This window comes from Phocoena sinus, chromosome 1 (genome assembly GCF_008692025.1).
Source record: "Phocoena sinus isolate mPhoSin1 chromosome 1, mPhoSin1.pri, whole genome shotgun sequence".
Taxonomy (NCBI): Eukaryota; Metazoa; Chordata; class Mammalia; order Artiodactyla; family Phocoenidae; genus Phocoena; species Phocoena sinus.
In genome coordinates, this window is record NC_045763.1 from 5,721,564 (window position 1) to 5,740,807 (window position 19,244).

At 59.9% G+C, this 19,244-nt stretch overlaps 1 protein-coding gene across 9 annotated transcripts in view; it reads left to right on the forward strand.

The window, feature by feature from the left end:
* CAMTA1 (calmodulin binding transcription activator 1) overlaps nt 1-19,244 on the forward strand; it is an 897,244-nt gene that overhangs the window by 799,729 nt on the left and 78,271 nt on the right. For 6 of the 9 annotated variants that reach the window (XM_032640933.1, XM_032640940.1, XM_032640959.1 and 3 more), the window contains 4 exons: nt 4,129-4,269; nt 5,753-7,593; nt 13,162-13,288; nt 18,884-19,018. In XM_032640933.1, coding sequence (XP_032496824.1) covers nt 4,129-4,269; nt 5,753-7,593; nt 13,162-13,288; nt 18,884-19,018 — 2,244 coding nt within the window. Of the gene's footprint in view, nt 1-4,128; nt 4,270-5,752; nt 7,594-13,161; nt 13,289-18,883; nt 19,019-19,244 lie in introns of those variants that run through there. The other 3 variants (XM_032641030.1, XM_032641014.1, XM_032641045.1) reach the window with 2 other exon arrangements.

Genomic DNA, 19,244 nt, shown 5'->3' on the forward strand with positions numbered 1-19,244 from the left:
CCTTACTTATCTTCCAAAAGGCCCTATCTCCAAATATACTCAAATTGGAGGTTAGGGTCTCAACCTAAGAATTTTGGGGGGGTACACAATTCTGTCCATAACAGAGTGACAGGGCAGCTCAACCTGGGGTCAAGTTAAGCCTACCTGGCCAAAGCTCTCCACCTACAACCCCCCACAAGGCTGGGATGGAGCAGGCATACCTTCCCCAGCCCCGTCCTCCAGATCTCCGTTCCACTCTTCCCAGCGGCTGGCTGCCTCTTGGGTGAATTGCTCATCAGAAGATGCTCTCCAAAGCGCGGCCCCATGCTGTTGTCGCCGATTTCCTTTTGATCATTCAGATGAGTGTTAGCCCAGCTGCCCAGCTCTGGGAGGTCGTTAGGGTGAGCATCGTGCTTCGGCCACGTCAGCACCGTCGGCTTGCAGACCAGTCCTCCCACGGGGCCTGCTGCGCTCCGCCTGGCAGAGCCAGTGTCGGGCCCAGGAGCAGAGGTCCCTGGGCAGCGGCAGGACTACGGGCGGAACCGCAGAAGTACCCTGCAGCACCCCCCGGCCAGTGTGGCCCTCTGGTCACTCCTGTCCTGTGCAGGCCTGTGAGAAGTCACCCACGCCCGCCTTCTCCCTCTCTGGTACCTTCCTTGCCCCAGCCTTCCTGGGCACACAAGACAGGCCACCCTCCATCACCTGAGCAGCCCGGGAGCACAGTCCAGACCTCCTGCATGGGGAGCTTTAGAGGCCCCCCGGCCAGGGATTCGGCAGGAAACACTCAGGCCACCCCCACCCCCAGGCGGCCGACTGTGGCCTGGGAATGAGGAGCCCTCCACCGAGACTCAGAGAGCAGAGGGGACGATGTGGGCCAGAGCCACAAAGAGGTGATTTCCCTTTTCTCTTTCTGTGCCCTCCGCCCCAGTTCATGACCTTACATTTCACCAACTGTACCTTTAACGGGTTTCCCTTTAGCTGCTTTTACGAAGGAGGAGAGGCCGTGGAGGGGGAGGGGCCAGCGTGTGTGTGTATCAACCTTCCTTCCGTAAAGCACGCTTTTCCCAATAGAAATCTCCTTTCCCATTGATTCATTACGTGTTGGGAAGCGGAGCATGACATGTTAAAAGCCGTCTTGATAGTATTTGATACTCGGTACTAACAACTCACCACCTCCGAGGAGGGGGCTCCTCTCCCCTCCCCCACCAGAGGGGGAGGGAGGCAATTTGCATATTGGATGCGCTAAGACAGTAGGTAATTTGCATTAAGTATCCAGAAATTCTCTGCTTGCAATCTGTCACCCTTCACTGGGTTTTCATTTTATAACCTTCACAACATGAGGAGACGAACAAGAAGCAGGAAGAACGCAGGAGCGGCGCCCGCACGGGGGCTGGAGGAGGCTGGTCTGAGCGGCAGTTGTCAGCACTGGGGGGGCCTGGTCCAAAATGCCAGAACGTTCCAGCAGAGGCGACGGGCAGTCCGGGGGTTAGCGAGCCCACCCAACGCCAGCACCCCAGACCTTTGGGTGGGGTGGGGTCCTGCAGCCAGAAGCCAGAGGTGGGGCTGCCTGAGCCTAGCTCATGTCTCCAGAGATTCAAGTTCAGACTTGGGTGGGCCGGGAGAGGGTTCCCTGAGAACACCTGGTCTGGCTTTGTCAGGAGCCCTTGCTCCAAGTCCTGCACATATAGAAGCACCCGTGATGAGCTCTGGAGATGCTTCTGGTCTCACACTTGCAGAATCTAAAGACTTGGCTTAAGACAGAGCCCTGTGTGTGCCATCTTGACTGCATGTGAGGAACTTGTGCAGAGCTTTAAAGAAAAGTCTGGGCGCCCCTCCGGAACCCCTGGGCTGGGACAGGACATCTGTGTACAGCGGTTTGAGTCCTGCCCTCTGGCCCCCACCCTCAGCCTCTGTTTTCTCATCTATAAAATGAGGATTCTGGAAAAGGTCCTCAGCCGAGGGGGGCCCAGGTGTGAGGACACGCCCTGACCCCTAAGTCCTGCCTGGGCCAGGCCCCTTCTGCTGTGATCTGTTTTCCATATTGGATTTGCAGGTAGAGGTTCATTTGCGAAAAGTGCTCCACAGCTACGATGAGGTTTGCAAACCCCTGGCTTGGGCTGTCCCTTCCAGCTGCCAGACAGGAGGTGGGCCTGAGCCAGCGGGAGTGCAAGCTTCCTGGGGCTGCTGGAGATTTTCCCGAGGGATCCCAAGGGGAGGCGCTGTCCACCTGCAGAAAGGTGGGCTGCAAACACCCAACCCCTGGGCATGCGCATCACACAGGGCTCCAAACAGGCTCCCACGACTTCAAATCCAGGCAGCTGAGCTAGCTCGAGAAGCCACTCAGCCACCGTCCCCTCTCAATGACCCGCCAGAATTCGGGACCTCCAGGAGCAGGGCTGGGGCCCCAGCGCTTTTGAAGAAATTAACGGCAGAGCCCAGAAGACCTCCCGAGGGGCCAGAGCCTCATCAGAATGGAGTGGAGGCGAGGATCCCGGGCGAACACCTGGGCAGGTGCATGGAGAGGAGAAGAGAAGTGGCAGCCTCAGGGGGTTCCCAGCAGATCACGACCCTCACACCGGGGTTTTCTTTGAAAAAACCACTGAAGTTCTACGTGAAAGCACAGGAGCTGAGGCACGAGACGGACGGTGCTGTGGAGCTCTCCCTGCAGCGTTCCAAGGCTGAGCCGCCTGTGGAGGTCACAGCAAGAAGCTGCCTTCCCCAGGCCCATTCCCAAAGCATCGGCCAAGCTGCCAGGGCAAGGCCAGCACTGCGTGCTGTGTGTCGCCGTCGTTGTCATCATCAACATTAATGGTTATGACAACAGCTACTCTTGGCGGGGTCCACACGGAGTGCCAGGCAGGAGACTGGGTTTCCTCCGGGCCACCCTGTGAGGCAGATACTCTTGTATTCCCATTTTGCAGGTGAGGAAACTGAGGCTCAGAGAGGTTTGGTGACTTGGCCAAATTCACACAGCAAGTACAGAACAAAACCTGGACTCCAATCCACATCTGAATCCAACCCAGCTCCTACCCGCTGTGTAGACTCTCCCTGTGTGTCTCCTTGTGCCCCTCAGAGGGCAAAGACAGGCTCTGTGAGCTGTGACAGTTCTTCCCATGGAGTCCACGTGAGATCAGGAGAAAGCAAATTGTTCTTGCGCTGGCAAAGCCCTGGCCTCTCTGTAACCTGACCCTGTGCCCTGATGCCCTGCTCCCCCTCTCAGACCACCAGCTCCCATTGTCCACCCCCTTCATAGGGACCTGGGTCCCTCCTGAAGCCCCAGGCACCAGCTCCAGCCCCGGGGCTGTGGATTCACTGCCTCTGGACCCGGCCCCCCAGAGCCACCAGAGAGGCCCCCCAGGCTCAGCCCCCCGCCTCTCAGCGAGGTCTGCTCCAGATGAGAGAGCACAGCGGACGTGAAACTCAGTCAGTCCACACACCCAGGCAGGCAAGTCGGTTATCTTAGACTTCCAGTCCCATCCGCCCTCAGTCATGCTGGGTCCCCCACTCCAACACCAGGGACAGCAGGGCTCCAGGGTTGAGGAGGGTGGAGCCAGAACCCCAGGGCGGCCGTCCGGGTGGCGGGCCATCGGGGGGCACCGGCTGTGCCCAGTCTGCCATCCCTCGAGGCCGGGGAGTCTGACGAGAGCAGGAGACTGAAGTGCTCCCCCTCCGCCACCCGTCGGGATGGGAGCCATTCTCCCCAGCCTCCACCACGTCTCCACATCTCCACGACCTGCGGTCTGGGGAGGTCCCTCAGCCTCCGGCACCTCTCCTTCCCCATCCTCACTCTCTGTCCCCTCCACTCCAGGACCCCTGGAAGAGCCACCCGATGTACTTGGTCTTTGCGAAAAAAAAAGCAACTCCCTGGGCCGTCTACTGCCCCCCCCCACCGCCATGCGCCACAGGAAAGGAGGACGGGAGGCAGAGGGGGCGCACAGAAGTCCCCAGGGGGCGGGGTCTGGTGGGGCAGCCTGGCCCTCCCTTCTCTACCCTCCTCTCTCCGCCACTTCTTACGGCCATGCCTTCATGGTGCCTGAAGCCAGTGTCCCAGCAGAGAGCGGGCCGCGCTCAGGGTGGGCCCGGGTCCCGGCCCTCGCAGGATTCCCCCCGCAGCCATGGCCTCTGACCACCCTGCCTCTCTCCCCACAGTCCACGGCATCAAGTGGACCTGCAGCAACGGGAACAGCAGCTCGGGCTTCTCGGTGGAGCAGCTGGTACAGCAGATCCTTGACAGCCACCAGACCAAGCCACAGCCGCGGACCCACAACTGCCTCTGCACTGGCAGCCTGGGTGAGCGGGGTCGCCCCCAGCGGGCACGTGGGCAGAGGGGGCGCTGCCAGGCAGCGGGTGTGATGACCACAAGGGGAGACGGGTCAGCCAGGAGCCAGACCACAGCCCAGCACCCAGGGCAACTCTCCCTCATCCTGCCCGGCGGGGCTGGCGCGGCTGGAGGGCAGCCCACTTTGGACAGGAGAGAGCAGTTTCCGGAGAGGCGCGCCCTCTAGGAACGTGGGCAGCAGAGTCAGGAGTGCACAGGGTTGGGTCTCTGTCCACATCCACCCGTGGCAGGTGCCCTCCGGGCCCTGGGATCTCGGGCAGCAGCTGCAGGAGCCCAGGTCCCCGGGCCGACACAGGCTTTTCTGGGAGATCAGCCCTGAGTCAGTGTGACCACTCGAGCTAACCCTCTTGCTTCCACCTCTGTCTCCTCCAAGAATGTAAAGCGGCCCACATCCTCTGTCCTGATGTGTCTGTTTCCGATGATGGTATTTGCTCTTGGAAATGTGGTTCTTCACCCCCTAGCGGCCTTAATTAGCTATTTCCATTAGAGGGTCATGTCACTTCTCTGCGAAGTCTTCATATATTTAGGGATCTTGGTGAGTCTGTAACTGGATCAGGGGAGAATTCACCCTTTTATCAAAAGCAGAGTCACCTTTATCAGATGGAATGAAAATTACACAGGAGTGGAGGCCTGGGGGCAGAGCCCCGAGTGCAACTTGCTCAGAAACGCTCAGAGCCTGAGGTTCTTTCTTCTCTGCCACTGAACTGGGGTTTAGGGCTGGGTCCTTGCTCAGGTCTTTAGAAGGATTTCATCCCACAAGGAGCCAAGGATAGGCCCGGGCTAGCTAAATGGAGTGGGGGTGGGGGGTGGCCCCAAATACCTTTCTGCCTCTGGAATAAAGTCTAGAACCCTCTTTGGTCCTGGGGCCTAAGAGCTAGTCCAGGGAGAGTACATTGCTCTCTACCCACCGCACCCCCAGCCCCCTACCATCGACCACCGGCTTTCAGTCCCAGAGGGGCTTCCTGGGACACTGTGGCCTGAACAGGCATGAAAAGTTTCAGGGGAGGGGAGAAGGCCCCGGCCACCATCCCAGACTGAGCCATTCCGGTGAGTGAGTACGCCTCGGAAGGTGGGAAAGATTTTCCTGGAGTACGGCATTCTCCCCAGCCTCTCCTTCCCCGCCTCCTATGCACTGGGGCTCTTCAATTACTATTTGAAAGGAGCATCAGGGACAAAGCCCCCCAGTCCAGACGGTGGTTACATAGGGCACCTGAGAACCCGGGGTGGGGTAAGATGGCCTGAGTCCCTGAGTGTCCGTCCCACGGCGGCCCCGAGGGGCCAGGGCCAGCCTGGACTCCCAGGCTGGGCTCTGCCAGACCCCAGCGCTCAGGGACGGGGCCCACTGCGGTCCTAGCTCTGACACTCTGCGTGTGTGTGTGTGTGTGTGTGTGTGTGCGTGTGCGTGCGTGCGTGTTGCGCTTCTGATCTCCGCAGGAGCGGGCAGCAGCGTGCACCACAAGTGTAACAGTGCCAAGCACCGCATCATCTCGCCGAAGGTGGAGCCGCGGACGGGGGGTTACGGGGGCCACGCGGAGGTGCAGCACAATGACGTGTCCGAGGGCAAGCACGAGCACAGCCACGGCAAGGGCTTGAGCCGCGAGAAGAGGAACGGCAAGGTGGCCAAGCCGGTGCTGCTGCACCAAAACAGCACAGAGGTCTCCTCCACCAACCAGGTGGAGGTCCCCGACACCACCCAGAGCTCCCCGGTTTCCATCAGCAGCGGGCTCAACAGCGACCCGGACATGGCGGACAGCCCCGTGGTCACGGGCGTGTCCAGCATGGCGGTGGCCTCCGTGATGGGGAGCTTGTCCCAGAGCGCCACGGTGTTCATGTCCGAGGTCACCAACGAGGCCGTGTACACCATGTCCCCCACCGCAGGCCCCAACCAACACCTCCTGTCGCCCGACGCCTCTCAGGGCCTCGTCCTGGCCGTGAGTTCCGACGGCCACAAGTTCGCCTTCCCTACCACGGGCAGCTCGGAGAGCCTGTCCATGCTGCCCACCAATGTGTCCGAAGAGCTCGTCCTCTCCACCACCCTCGACGGGGGCCGGAAGATTCCAGAAACCACCATGAACTTTGACCCCGACTGTTTCCTCAATAACCCAAAGCAAGGCCAGACGTACGGGGGCGGAGGCCTGAAAGCCGAGATGGTCAGTGCCGACGTCCGGCACTCGCCACCAGTGGAGAGGGGCTTCGGCTTCACCACCGTCCTGACCAAGGAGATTAAGACCGAAGACACTTCCTTCGAGCAGCAGATGGCCAAGGAGGCCTACTCCTCCTCCGCGGCGGCCGCGGCTTCCAGCTCCCTCACCCTTAGCGCCGGCTCCAGCCTCCTGCCGTCGGGCGGCGGCCTGAGCCCCAGCACCACCCTGGAGCAGATGGACTTCAGTGCAATAGACTCCAACAAGGACTACACATCCAGCTTCAGCCAGACGGGCCCCCACGTCCACCAGACCCCTTCCCCGAGCTTCTTCCTGCAGGACGCCAGCAAGCCCCTCCCCATTGAGCAGAACGCCCACAGCAGCCTGGGTGACTCTGGGGGCACCTTTGTGATGCCCACGGTGAAAACGGAGGCGTCGTCACAGACCAGCTCCTGCAGCGGCCACGTGGAGACACGGATTGAGTCCACTTCTTCCCTCCACCTCATGCAGTTTCAGGCCAATTTCCAGGCCATGGCGGCGGAAGGGGAGGTCACCATGGAGACCTCGCAGGTGGCCGAAGGGGGCGAGGGCCTGATCAAGTCCGGGGAGCTGCAGGCCTGTAGCTCCGAGCACTACCTGCAACCCGAGCCCACCGGGGTGATCCGCAGCGCCGGCGGCGTCCCCCTCCTCCCGGGCAACGTGGTGCAGGGACTCTACCCCGTGGCCCAGCCCGGCCTGGGCAACGCCTCCAACATGGAGCTCAGCCTGGACCACTTCGACATCTCCTTCGGCAACCAGTTCTCCGACCTGATCAACGACTTCATCTCCGTGGAGGGGGGCGGCAGCGCCATCTACGGGCACCAGCTGGTGTCGGGGGATGGCGCGGCGCTCTCGCAGTCAGAGGACGGGGCCCGTGCCCCCTTCACCCAGGCAGAGATGTGCATCCCCTGCTGCAGCCCCCAGCAGGGCAGCCTGCAGCTGAGCAGCGCCGAGGGCGGGGCCAGCACCATGGCCTACATGCACGTTGCCGAGGTAGTCTCGGCCGCCTCAGCCCCGGGCACCCTGGGGATGCTACAGCAGAGCGGACGGGTGTTCATGGTGACCGACTACTCTCCAGAGTGGTCTTACCCGGAGGTAAGCTGTCACTGCCGTAGCCTCCCGCACCAGCCTCACCTGCCCACCCGCCAGCACCCAGCAAGGGATGTTCGTTTGCGTGTGGCTGCCCTTCCCTCGAAGCTCTGGACCATGCAGTTGTCCCCTCCCTCTGTCCCCGTGGTGCCCGAAATACCCCCAGCTCTCTCTGGTGTTCTCAGTCCTCACAGGAGCAAGTAGCTTTAAAATCAGGGGTCTCCTCGGAGGCCAGGTGGCCCTCCCAACTATGCCAGAGCAATGTTTGCTGTCACCGCTGTCACCTGGCCAATGTCTTAAGATTCCACCTATGTTTTGCTTTGCCTTTTTTTTTTTTTTTTTTTTTTTCAAAAAAGCATCCTAGGGCTGCTGGGAAAATATTTGGAAATCACCACTATAGACCATCTGTATCCATTGCTTTTGATTTGTTTCACAAAACAAAGCAAAAACAAATTCCCAGCAAATTGAGAGGGAGGGTACAGCTTCCAATGAGTCATCTGTGAGATTTTGGTGGTATATCCAGCCTCTACAAAATCAAAGACATCCCCCCACCCCACAGTCTGTCTCACTTCCGGGGGGGCTGAGATCTGACGTTGAGAATCGCTGCTCCAAAGCCCAGGACCGCAGGACGACCCAGGTCTTGCCACGGTGGCCCAGGTGCTTAAGGAAGGAACCTTTGCTTTTCCTCTGAAGTAGAATGGCGTAGGAAGGGGACAGAGTGGCCCAAGTGTTCCCTAACCTCCTGCTGCCCAATAGGACACAATCCCTGACCCCTCCCAGTGCACCTGCCAGGTGTTTGGAGAGCAGCATATGGGGGCCCCGATCAGCACTTTCTCCCCTGGGAGGTGGCTGCCCACGGCTCCCATGGCTCCACTGCCACCTTCCCTAGACATTAGCGCAGGGGCTGCTGCCCAAGACACCAAGGGAAGGGTGCTCCTGAGAGACGCTGAAGCTCATGGGGTACCTCAAGGCAGCGATGCAAACCACGCAGAAGGTCTTCTGACATGGGCAGAGCAGGAATGCTGGCTAAACCCGTGCACGTTCCAGCCCCAGGTGCTGGCAGGAGCTCCCAGGACGATGCCCGAGTTGGGACAGGGTTAACGGGGTTCCCTGAGAAGCGCAGCATTTCTGAGAGCCTGTGTCGGCTTCCCAGTCTCCCCCGGGCCCTGGTGAAGGGGACACTGAGGCCCAGGGTGGAGGGCACGTCTCAGGGGGCAGCCCTGGGTGTCAGTCCTGCCTCTGCTGTGATTTTCCCTCCCTGTGACTCAGTTTGCTCACCTATCAAGTGGGGGTGATAATAGTACTTGCTTCTTGGTAAAGTCTTTGGCCCGTAGTACGTAATCAATAGTTTATTGTTGTTATCGGTTATTACTCTGTGGCCATCACAACTCACGGCCCACTGTGCTCCTTTACGTGTCCGCCTGCCTCGGCCGTGGCGAAGAGGCTGCTCGCTGTGTATGAACGCCCCCAGCTCTCAGGTGCCACATTAGCCCAGGTGGTGGCCCCCTCGGGACAGGAGCATCCCAGAAATACAGCAGGTGTAAGAGCTGCTCTGCCCGTGCACTGCGTCCTCGGGCAGCGGGCTCATCACAGCTCGGGTGTCCGGAGGTGACTGCCCTGCGTGGTGAGGGGCACGGCGCTGGGGCTGGACAGTCTGGATTCAAATCCAGCCCCCCTCTTTACTAGCCGGTGGTGGCTTTGGGCAAAGGTCGCTGCCTTTCCTGTCTCTAAGACTAGGGCAATACTAGCGCTTTCCTCACTGGGTTGTCAGGACTGAGCGAAGAGCTCCAGCAGCCCTGCCTCTTCCACCCACCTCCAGGGACTCCCCCTACCACCATGGACCCCCAAGACTCCAGAAGACTGACTCAGTTTCCTCTTGGTGTGGCTCGCTGTGACCCCATCCCCTGGGGTGAAAGATCAGCTCAGCCCAGCAGCTGGCTCCCCACGGGGATTAAGAAAGCAATTCCGAGGGGCTGGGAGGGAGGCCTGGGACTAGGGTTCAAGGAGGTCAGAGCTGGGAGTCGGGGCACTGCCTCTCGGGCCTGCCTCCTGGGCCTCGGTGTCCTGATCTGTACGTGGCTGAACAGGGGTGGCCTCAAGGCCCCCCAAGTCCTCCGACCTTGGAGATCTGGTCCTTCCTCAGGAGGCTCTGAGGCGCCCTGGTGCCCGTGTCCTTTGGCAGGAGGAGCTTTTCATCCCGGGACTCAACCTGTAAGCTGAGTGCACATCCCTGGGCGGGTCCAGGCCCTCCTTCCAGCCGCTGGGACCTGCGGGCACTGGTCAGGGGCTCTTGGCAGGCCTGGCGCTCTCTGTCCTGTATCAGAGCACCGGCCTGCAGATCCCTAAACTGTACCTCGGAGAAAGTCAGTTCAGCAGCTCGCCACGCGAGGGCGGCATGGGAACGAGAAAGGAAAGATGGCCCGGGCACCTCGCAGAGGGAGCGGCAGCCCCGCTTTTCCAGAAGCTCTGGATGCTTCCAGCTACCCAGAAACAAAAGCAGCTCAAATTCAGTTTGATTTGGGAAATGCGCAAATGCCACCAGCTGGGCCCTTTGGAGCCCAACGTGGCTGCTCGGAGGGGCCTCTGTTGAGGCCCCAGCGGCTCTGCCGGCCACTCCCTCCCCGCCATCCTCCCCCACCCAGTCCAGCAGCAGGGGCCGACCCTCCTGGGTTCTCCTGCCGGAGATAGCATCTCTCCCCCGTCCTTCCTCTCTCCTCATAGTACCACCCTCACCGGCTGGCATGGTACCCTTCGCCCTCTCCCCTTCTCTGCTGGGAAGAAGCCTGCCTGCCACCTGTGTCAGGAGCCCAGATCTAGCCAGCCGCTCAGCATCCTCACCCAGCTCTAAAATTCGAGGGTGCCCAGGCACTCACTTCGCAGGGATGCTAAGACCAGGGCCATCTTGCTGTCTCTTCTTGAGCATCCCTCCCCCACCACAGGCTGCTCCCGCTTCCCCTCTGCTCCGTCTGCCTCTTCACCTGCACACACACACACACACACACACACACACACACACACACACCCCTATGCTGGAGGTGCCCCTGGGCCCCCAGGATCCGCCCTAGGGGCATCAGAAATCCAGGTCCTTTACTCAGGGCTCCCAGGGCACAGAGACCTCAGATAGCATGTGTTGCTGCCTCTCCTCCCCCAAATGCTTCTGCGTCATCTCCCTCCACGGACACTCCTGCCGCCCCAGGCACAGGAGGCTGCAATTAGAGCTGTCAGGTGCCTGCATCACAGCGATTCAGCACAGCCAGGCCGATGTTGCTATGGAAACCATCTCCTGAACTGATGGATGCTGAGCCCCTCCCGCAGCAGTTTCCATGGAGAAGGTCCTGATGTTCTCCGGTAGTTTCTGCAGTCCTTTGTTCTTCACAGCAGCCCTGGCTTCATGCTAGCAGCTACTGATTGGGGTTACTGGGGTTTTTTTTTTTTCTTTCTTTCTTTTTTTCTCACAGAGTAACTGTCTGTGGCCTTTTGAAGACACTGCTCTTCCATTGCCCAGGATCCAGGGTGGATCGTGCCCTGAGCTGGCTTCTGGTGCCCCCAGGCATCCCAAAGTCAGGTTCTACCTGTGCCATATGGTACATCTCCCAGCCAGGAGCCCATTCCCAGCCTGTGGGCCCAAGGATGCTGGCTCCAGCCCCGCCACTCCGACAGAACTCCAAATCTCTCTGCGGAGCCATATATCAGAACCAAAGAATGTCAAGGCCAGAGGGTCCCTAAAGTTCAAATGCCACCCAGAGAGGTTGGGCCACTTGACTGAGGACACACAGCTACGAGGGGCAGAGGCAGGCCTCCTGCCTTTGGCTCCTGGTCCTGAGCTCTGTCTACCACCCTCCAAACTTTGATTGTCTAGCAGTAAGATGACTTCTCCAGCCATTCCAGGCAGAGGAAGGAAGGCCCATCCAAGAGCACAGGTAGAAGGCCTTCCAGTCTGGGAGAGCCCCTTCCGTAGGGGAAGCTCCCTTCTGTGCTGGGCTGTGAGGGACCCACTTCCACCTCATCCCTGGAAACACCCCCTCCTACTGCTGATGCCCAAGGCCAGGTCTGCTTCCAGGCACGTTGTGCGGACCCTCAACAGCCAGTCCTGTGTCGAGGCCGGGGTCCCTCCAGAGCACGGATGGGCCAGTGCCAAGGACAGGTCACCCAAGAACGGGGGACTGAGCAGGAGAGAACGTCTCACTGGCATTAGGAGCAGCGGGAGAACTAGGGTCTGGCTTCTCTGGCCTGGAGACGTGGGGGAAGGAGGGCCTCAGGCCGCACTCCTCACCCCCTTCCCCCCCCACCCCACCCCAGTCTCCAGGAGGCGCGCCGCTCGACCTTCTCCTGCCTGGACACTAGGTGGTGCTCTCCACCCCGTCCTGGGCAGAGCTTGGCCCCCTGCCGGGAGAGGAGGCGGGAGCTCACAAAGGACCAGGAGAGCCAGAGGACAGCCAGCCCACCCTCTGCACCCCCGGGGCGGGCCTCCCTGACTCAGTTACCTGGACTTCCCCTCAGCTGAACTCTGAGTAGGGCACCTACACCGCCTTGCTCGCATCAGGCAGGACAGGCGGCTATTAATCACTAAGCTCGGACAATAGACAGGACTGCCCGGGGCACCGAGAGGTAAGGCCACCCTCCTTGCTCTGTGGCTGCCCTGGCTGGTTCCAGCCAGAGGTTAGGGAGCGCCTGTACCCTTCCGGTGCTGTCCTGTGCCTGGGCGCCTCTGGGATCCTTGGGGGCAGGGCCCTCTCCCCTTGAGCTGAGCAAGGTCATCTGAGCCCCACTCCTGCACCCCCCTTCCCTCCACTCCCCGGCTATCGCCCTGTGGGAGCAGCTACAGCCCAGCCAGGCTATAAGCACATCGGTGCTTGCGTGTACTGTGTCTGTACACAGTGAGGGGGCCGTCTGGCCACCGTGGCAACCTCTGAGCCCCTCCAGCTCTGAGCCTTCCTTCCAATTTTCTGTTCTGCTTTCTTTCTCATTACCTTCTTCATCCAGCCCCTCTTCGCTGCCTCCCACCCCTGGCTATCCCCACCACACCCTGGGCATCCCGGGTCTCCCCTCATCTCCCCGCCAGAAGGTCCAGTCCCTGCAGGCCACTAAGATGCTCAAGACCATTTCCGTAGCTCAGAGTTCACACAATCTGTCCACAAGCAAATGACAGAGAAAGGCCCTTCCCTCCCCTCCATTTCCTCTCAGGGGTCCCCCACCACCCCCTGCCAGTTCTCAGGTGCATCCTGGGGGGAAAAGCTTGAAAAATTCTGTGCTCCCTTCTGCCTGGAGCTGAAAGTTTCACTTCCAGGAGGGGGTCAGGGATCCGAACTGGTGGCCCCCGTGCTGGGTGCCAGCTGAGGAAGGCCAGGAGCATCTGGGAGCCCCTGAGAGCGCGGGGCGGGGGGGGGGGGAGGCTGGGGACCTCCTTCCCACCACAGTCCTGAAACAGTGGTTCTCAAAAGTAGGGCTTACGGGAATCGGCAGTCTGCATTTTCCACAAGCACATGGGCTGGGGGTGCAGCCACGGGGGCCTGTGTCCCTCATCCCTCCCTCTGGGGCTGACCTCTGCCCCCCGCTGGTCTCTGTTCCCTCCAGGGAGGAGTGAAGGTTCTCATCACAGGCCCGTGGCAAGAAGCCAGCAATAATTACAGCTGCCTGTTCGACCAGATCTCAGTGCCTGCGTCCTTGATTCAGCCCGGGGTGCTTCGCTGCTACTGCCCAGGTGAGAGGCCGCCTCCCGGCAGAGGCCGCAGGGCCCCGGAGCGCCGGACTCCGAGTCAGCCTGGAGGGGGGTGAGAGGCCGCCTCCCGGCAGAGGCTGCAGGGCCCCAGAGCGCCGGACTCCGAGTCAGCCTGGAGGGGGTGACCTGGAGCAACTTGTGGCATTACCCTGGGCCTCCGTTTCCTCCACGGTGAAGGAGTGGGTCCCGGATCAGCTATCATAATGGCATCTGTTCTGGGCTCATGGCCCCCTTAGCACGATAGATGGGGACACAGGTGAGCTTGGCTGGGTTTTGAAGAGAACCTGATGGAGGACTGCTTAGATGACCAATGAGCCAGGGTGACACACCCAGGACTGGTCACAGCAGGAAGCTCTAATCACCCTCCACCTGAAGGGTTACAGGAGCTGGTGAGAGCCAGGCGGGCAGAAGGGCCCCAAAAGGAGCCGCGTCTGGGGTCGGGGCCACGAGGCCGCCCTCTCCCCACCCACCCCCACCCCCCCGGCCATGTCTCACACAGCTGAAGCCACACAGAAGTCACGAGAACGAGAGGACCCAGGCCATGCGGTCCACGGGGCCAGTCCCCTGCGGCACAGAGCGGGTCAGAGAGGGATGGAGAAGGCCCGGCAGACCGCAGGGGAGGGGGCGTCAGACTGAGAATAACCCACAGAAGCTCCTTGGAGAGGCTGCTGACGCCAGCCACCCCATGGCCAGAAGGAGGCACAGGCACATCGTCTCCTTTGGCTCTCAGGCACCGGAGGTCCCGGGGGCCGTCCCCGTGGCTCTGACCTTGTCCCTATCACTCGGGCGGGGCGTAGCTTGGTGTCCCTGCCCGGTCAACTTGCCCTTGGCCTCTGACCATTACCTCCTCCCCACTGGCCTGTTGGCTCCATGAGGACAGGGTCTGTGTCTTTCTTGGTCACCGCGTGTCCCCCAGGGCTCGAAAAGTGCCTGGCACGTCCCAAAAAAGGGGTGGATGTTCATGAAGGAATCTGCTCACGTCCTCTGTTCCCTGGGTTGGTGCTGGGAGGACCCCTTGACTGGCCCCTCACACGCATCATTAGTTCCAGGGATGACCCGTCCAGCTGGCCCAGATGATGGACGGAAAGGCAGACGAGGAGGCGGGCGGGGAGGGCGGAGGGTCCCACTCCGTGTTATTTGCAGCCGACAGAGAGAGAGAGAACGCTCCCCGTGGAGGACCAGGGGTGGGGAAGAGAAGTGGGGCCGGGGGGTCCCCAGGGCAGGAGTAGAGCTGGGCCTGGTTCACCTGGGGCGGTCCAGCTTGAACCTCTGGCCGCTGGAGCTGTCTGCCTTACCCAGCACCATCACCCTAGCCTGGGGCTCCCGAGCTGACATGGAACATTCTTCTCTCTCTCTCTCTCTCTCTCTCTGTCTATCTATCTATCTCTCTCTCCATCTCCCCACGCAGCCCACCGGAGCAGAATGCCGCTGCTCCAGGGCTGGGCTCACATACTCAGCTTCCGCTTGAATGCAGTGGCCTCTGTACCGCAAACATCCCAGGGAGCCAGGGCTGGTGCCTGTGGTGGCCTCCTCTGCTGGCCCTGCCCCCGCCAGCGGCCTGGCTGGCTCCCACTCATCTCCCCCCTGCTCCCAGGCTCCCAGCAGCCCTCCTGGGGCTGGAGCGCAGCCATCCTGACGCCAGCCAGGCCGGGTCAGCCTATCGCAGCTCGGGCCGCGTGTGGCTCATGCAGCCCCCCACCGCCACTGGTGAGGTAGGGGGAGGGGCCGCGTGTTCTTAACGATCCACTTATCACCTGCTGCTGGAAAGGGACTGGCCCAGCCTATAAATAGATACCACTTCCTGTACCTGGTTCTTGCCTGGCCGAAGACCCAGACCTCGCCTGTCCTGAGTTATCCGACCCCTCCAAAAAAATAAAAAAAGATTGGCCTTTGCATGCCGTCTGGATGGCGTCCCAGGCCAGGACCTGGCAAATCCTGGGTGCTGGAGTAGTCACATCACGCACCTCCCGGATCAGCCAGTTACCGTCGGGTGACGTGAGCCCGGAGGTTGACTTCTCTCAGTCCCCATTTCTACATCTGTAGAAACCGCCGGCCAGATGGGCAAGGGGCTGAGATGAGGGCAGGTCCAGGAAGCTCCTGGCTTACATGCTCAATTCATGAAGCTGCTCACGAGTGAGCTCCTTGCTGTTTCTGTCCTGGTTGCGGGGAGGGGAGTTGGGAGAGGGGTCCAGGGCTGTCTAGGTATCAGCAGGCAGTTCTCCTGGTCCCAGAGCTGGTAGGAGAGTCTGCCCAGGTCACTATGCCTCCTAGTGCTTTAGGCTCCCCTAACATCTTGCATCTTGGACCCAGAGAGGCTCAGGCAGCCTGTGGGCTGGGGGCCCCGCCCTGTTCCACCCCTAACCACAAAGAGGGGACGTCCTTTTTGGACATCCTTGTTTTGAGGCCCAAACTAAAGCATGTCACTCAGTAAGAGAGCACTGGGTGCTACATGCACTCGTTCATCTCTTCATTCAAGTAGTTTGCCAGGCACTGGTAGGCACCTGGAGTGGACCCAGCCCCTAACTCTAACCTTGACCGCGAGGAGCTCTCAGTCCAGGAAGAGCCGGTCGTGCACCCTGGGGGACAATGCTGGCTTCTCAGGGACCTCTTCCCTGGGTCTCCCAAAGCCTTGGGGAACCTGGAGCTGATCTTAAAGAAAGGACGCTTGAAACCAGAACCAAACTGGCCTCACCTAAAAGAAGGGCTCAGAGGCCTGGGAGCACAAGCCAGGTCACCTGAGGAGCTAGAATGACATGGGAAGAGGCGGCACAGGGGGTGCAAATGGCCCCTGCCTACCGGCCTCGTGCACATGCCCAGGCAAAACAGCTGGGGAGACTCGACCCTGACCAAGAACATGGTTCTGGGCGGCTCCCCCTCCATCACTGGCCACAGAAGACACACAGGCACGGAAACTGCCTCTTGCAAGATTCCAGTAGTGTTCCAAGGTCAGGAGGGAGAAAACCAATTCAAGCCAGTGAGCTCTGGTGAAGCAGTGGTGAAGGAGGACTTGGGATTTAGGAAAGGCAACCTGGTCCTTGGAGAAGACGGAGGAAGCCCCTCAACAAAAAGACTTTGTTTGGGGGCTTCTGGACAGCCTCACGCTGGATTCCTTGGAGTCACCAAAGGCAAAAGATGAAATTCAAAATGAGATGAGTAAGTGCACTGCATTCACTCGACAAACAGGTATTGAGGGGCCGTAACAGGCCAGGCACTGCCCTTGGCCCTGGGCATAAAGAGGTGATCAGGACAGACTGGCTCCCAGCTCTCACAGAGCTTACATTCTACTGTAGGAGATGAAAAAACAAACAAGGAAACAAAGAAATAACCAAGATCACTGGAGAAAACACTAGAATATGGTCATGTGATAAGGTAACTTGGGGAACGGGACGTTCCTTTGGACAGATCCTCTCACAGGCTGGGACATTAGGCTGCAACTTGAATGATGAGATGGAGCTGGTCACGGGAAGCATGGGAGGAAAACATCCGGCAGAGGGCAAAGGAAGTGCGAAGGCCCTGAGGCAGGAACAGGTTTGGTAAGTTGAAGAAATATAAAGGTGGGGTGAGTTGGAGGTGGCTAGGTTGGAGAAGATAGCATAGAACAAATCATGTCCATCCTTCTAAGTCATAAGAAGGAGTCTGATTAGGTTGTACTTGCAACGGAAGCCATTAGTCTTAAGTGGGGAGTGGCTTGATCTAAATTATGTCTTTCAAAGATGAATCTGGATGTGTGGGAGAATGGATTGTAGGAGGGAAGAAAGAAGCAGGGAAACCATAGGAAGCGGCAGAGGGGTAATCTTTCCCGATTTAAGGAGGAAGGCTCCCTTGGGCAACACACTCCCACTGATTTCCTGTGGAGGCTTTGGAGTGTGCCCCCCACCCTAACACCATCCCAGCAGAACAGGTAGGTCTCAGGTGTGCTGAGGGTGCCCTGGGCAGGACCCTAATGCAGGAGTCCAGGCATCTAGGCAAGACATGATGGCAGCTTGGGTACCGTGGTGGCCATCAGGATGGAGAGAAGTAAATGGACCCAGGGCTTGCTGATGGACTCAATGCGGGGGAGGGAAAGTGAGTCCAGGAAATGCCCTGGGTGACAGGCCCGCATGCGCCGGGGTGCTGGGCTGGGACCCAGGAGGCTATGACAGGTCCTCTTCGCTCTGTCTCTCTGGGGAAGGACGGGATGCCTTGGGATCTGCCACCGTTCCGGCGTCACGGCAGGTTGTACACATGCCAGGAGATGGCGGAAGATGAGCGGCAGGTGAGGAGGACCCTCCAGCTGGAATGTCTGGTACAGAGAAGGCTTGAGCTCCCCAGGGGCCAGCGAGAGGCAGCAGACTTGCCCAGAGGAGCAGAGCTGAGTGGGCTCCGATGGGGCGTTCGCTGACGCCCTACACTCCTGTTGGTAAACGAGGCAAATCTCCAGGGAAGACGAGTAACCACGAGCTTGGAGATCTGCCTGGGGACGCCATCAGAGCCTAGGGAGGTCTGGACTTGGCTGGGGCCCCCTGCCCAGAGAGGCACGGCGGGATCTCCAGTGGTACCCCACCCACCGTGGAGCCAGCCTGTGATCTGGAGCTGAGGGACCGCACCAGGGTGGAAAGCACAGGGAAAAAAACACACTGGTCATCTTGGGGCAATGACTTCCCGAAGACCTGCTCTGGGGACCATTGCATAACACATACACCTGGGATGGAGAGAGGCCACACCTCAACGAGTTGGTTTTCCCGTGGGCAGCGAGGGCTGCATCAGAAGACCTCAGAGGGAAGCCAGGGCTTTACTCTGCCCTAGGGAGCAGCTGACTTGGAGAGCTTCCTCCAGTCTAAGCTTCGGAAAACCAAGAGCCCAAACAGTAACACGATCCCCGGGTGCGTCCTCCCTGGAAATCTGTCCTGGGGAGGCCCTGGACACTGGTTCCAGAAAAGCAGGGCAGAGAGCACAGAACCCTGCTGTCTACCAGAGGCTGAGGCCCGGTGGGGCAGAGCAGCCCGTATACACCCCCTGGCCCCCAAGACTTCAAAAGCAGCCTCACCCCCAGAAATGAAGCAAGTCTCTCTGCCACAGGTAGGCTCTCCTCTTGGGAACAGTGAGAATGTCCCCTGCGTTACTCAACTAATAGCTTTCATTGAGCCCCGTGTCGGGGTCAGAGCAGCTCACGAGGCCCATAAGGGCCGGTCTTCCCGAAGCCTGACATCCAGGCGTCGGGGGGGAGACGCAAGGTTTACACCAGCCTCCTGCCCAGCACCACTGGGCTCAGAGTAACAGGCACAGACGAAGCTCTGGCCTTCATCGGGGATGCAGAAGAACTTCTGAAAATACACAGAAGGTCACGCTAAGTGAGTCAGGACAAGCTTGCAGGAAAAGGCGAAACAGAGAAATAGCACAAAGGAGTCCAAAGCAAATGCTGCACCTAAAGCCCTTCCCCCCGCTTCTGACCTTGAGGACCGAGCAGGCCCAGGCAGGGCTAATCCATGAAGGGCAGTGGGGAGAGGGTCCTCCTGGCCCTTGGGTGGGGACATGAGGCTGGAGTGTGCCCATGCCCCGGCCTCCTCCCTCCCTGACAGCTCTTTCTTTTGCTTTCAGCCCATGACACTGGTCTTGTGACCCTACAAGTTGCCTTCAACAACCAGATCATCTCCAACTCAGTGGTGTTTGAGTACAAAGCTCGGGCCCTGCCCACACTTCCATCCTCCCAGCACGATTGGCTGTCACTGGACGGTAAGAACAGCGCTCGGGTCACCTTGCCAGGCCCCAAGGGAGAGGCACACTTGGGAACCCTGTGTGCAAGGTGTGAAAAAGGAGGAAGCATCCAGGTTTCCTAACTTCTGCTGCTCGGGGTGCAAGTCGCACCTCGAGAGGACCGGCTGGTCCCCACCCTCAATCTCGGGCTTTCCCTGGGACGGAGTGAGTAGGTGAGCTTGGACCCAGGGCTTGCCAGGGCGTC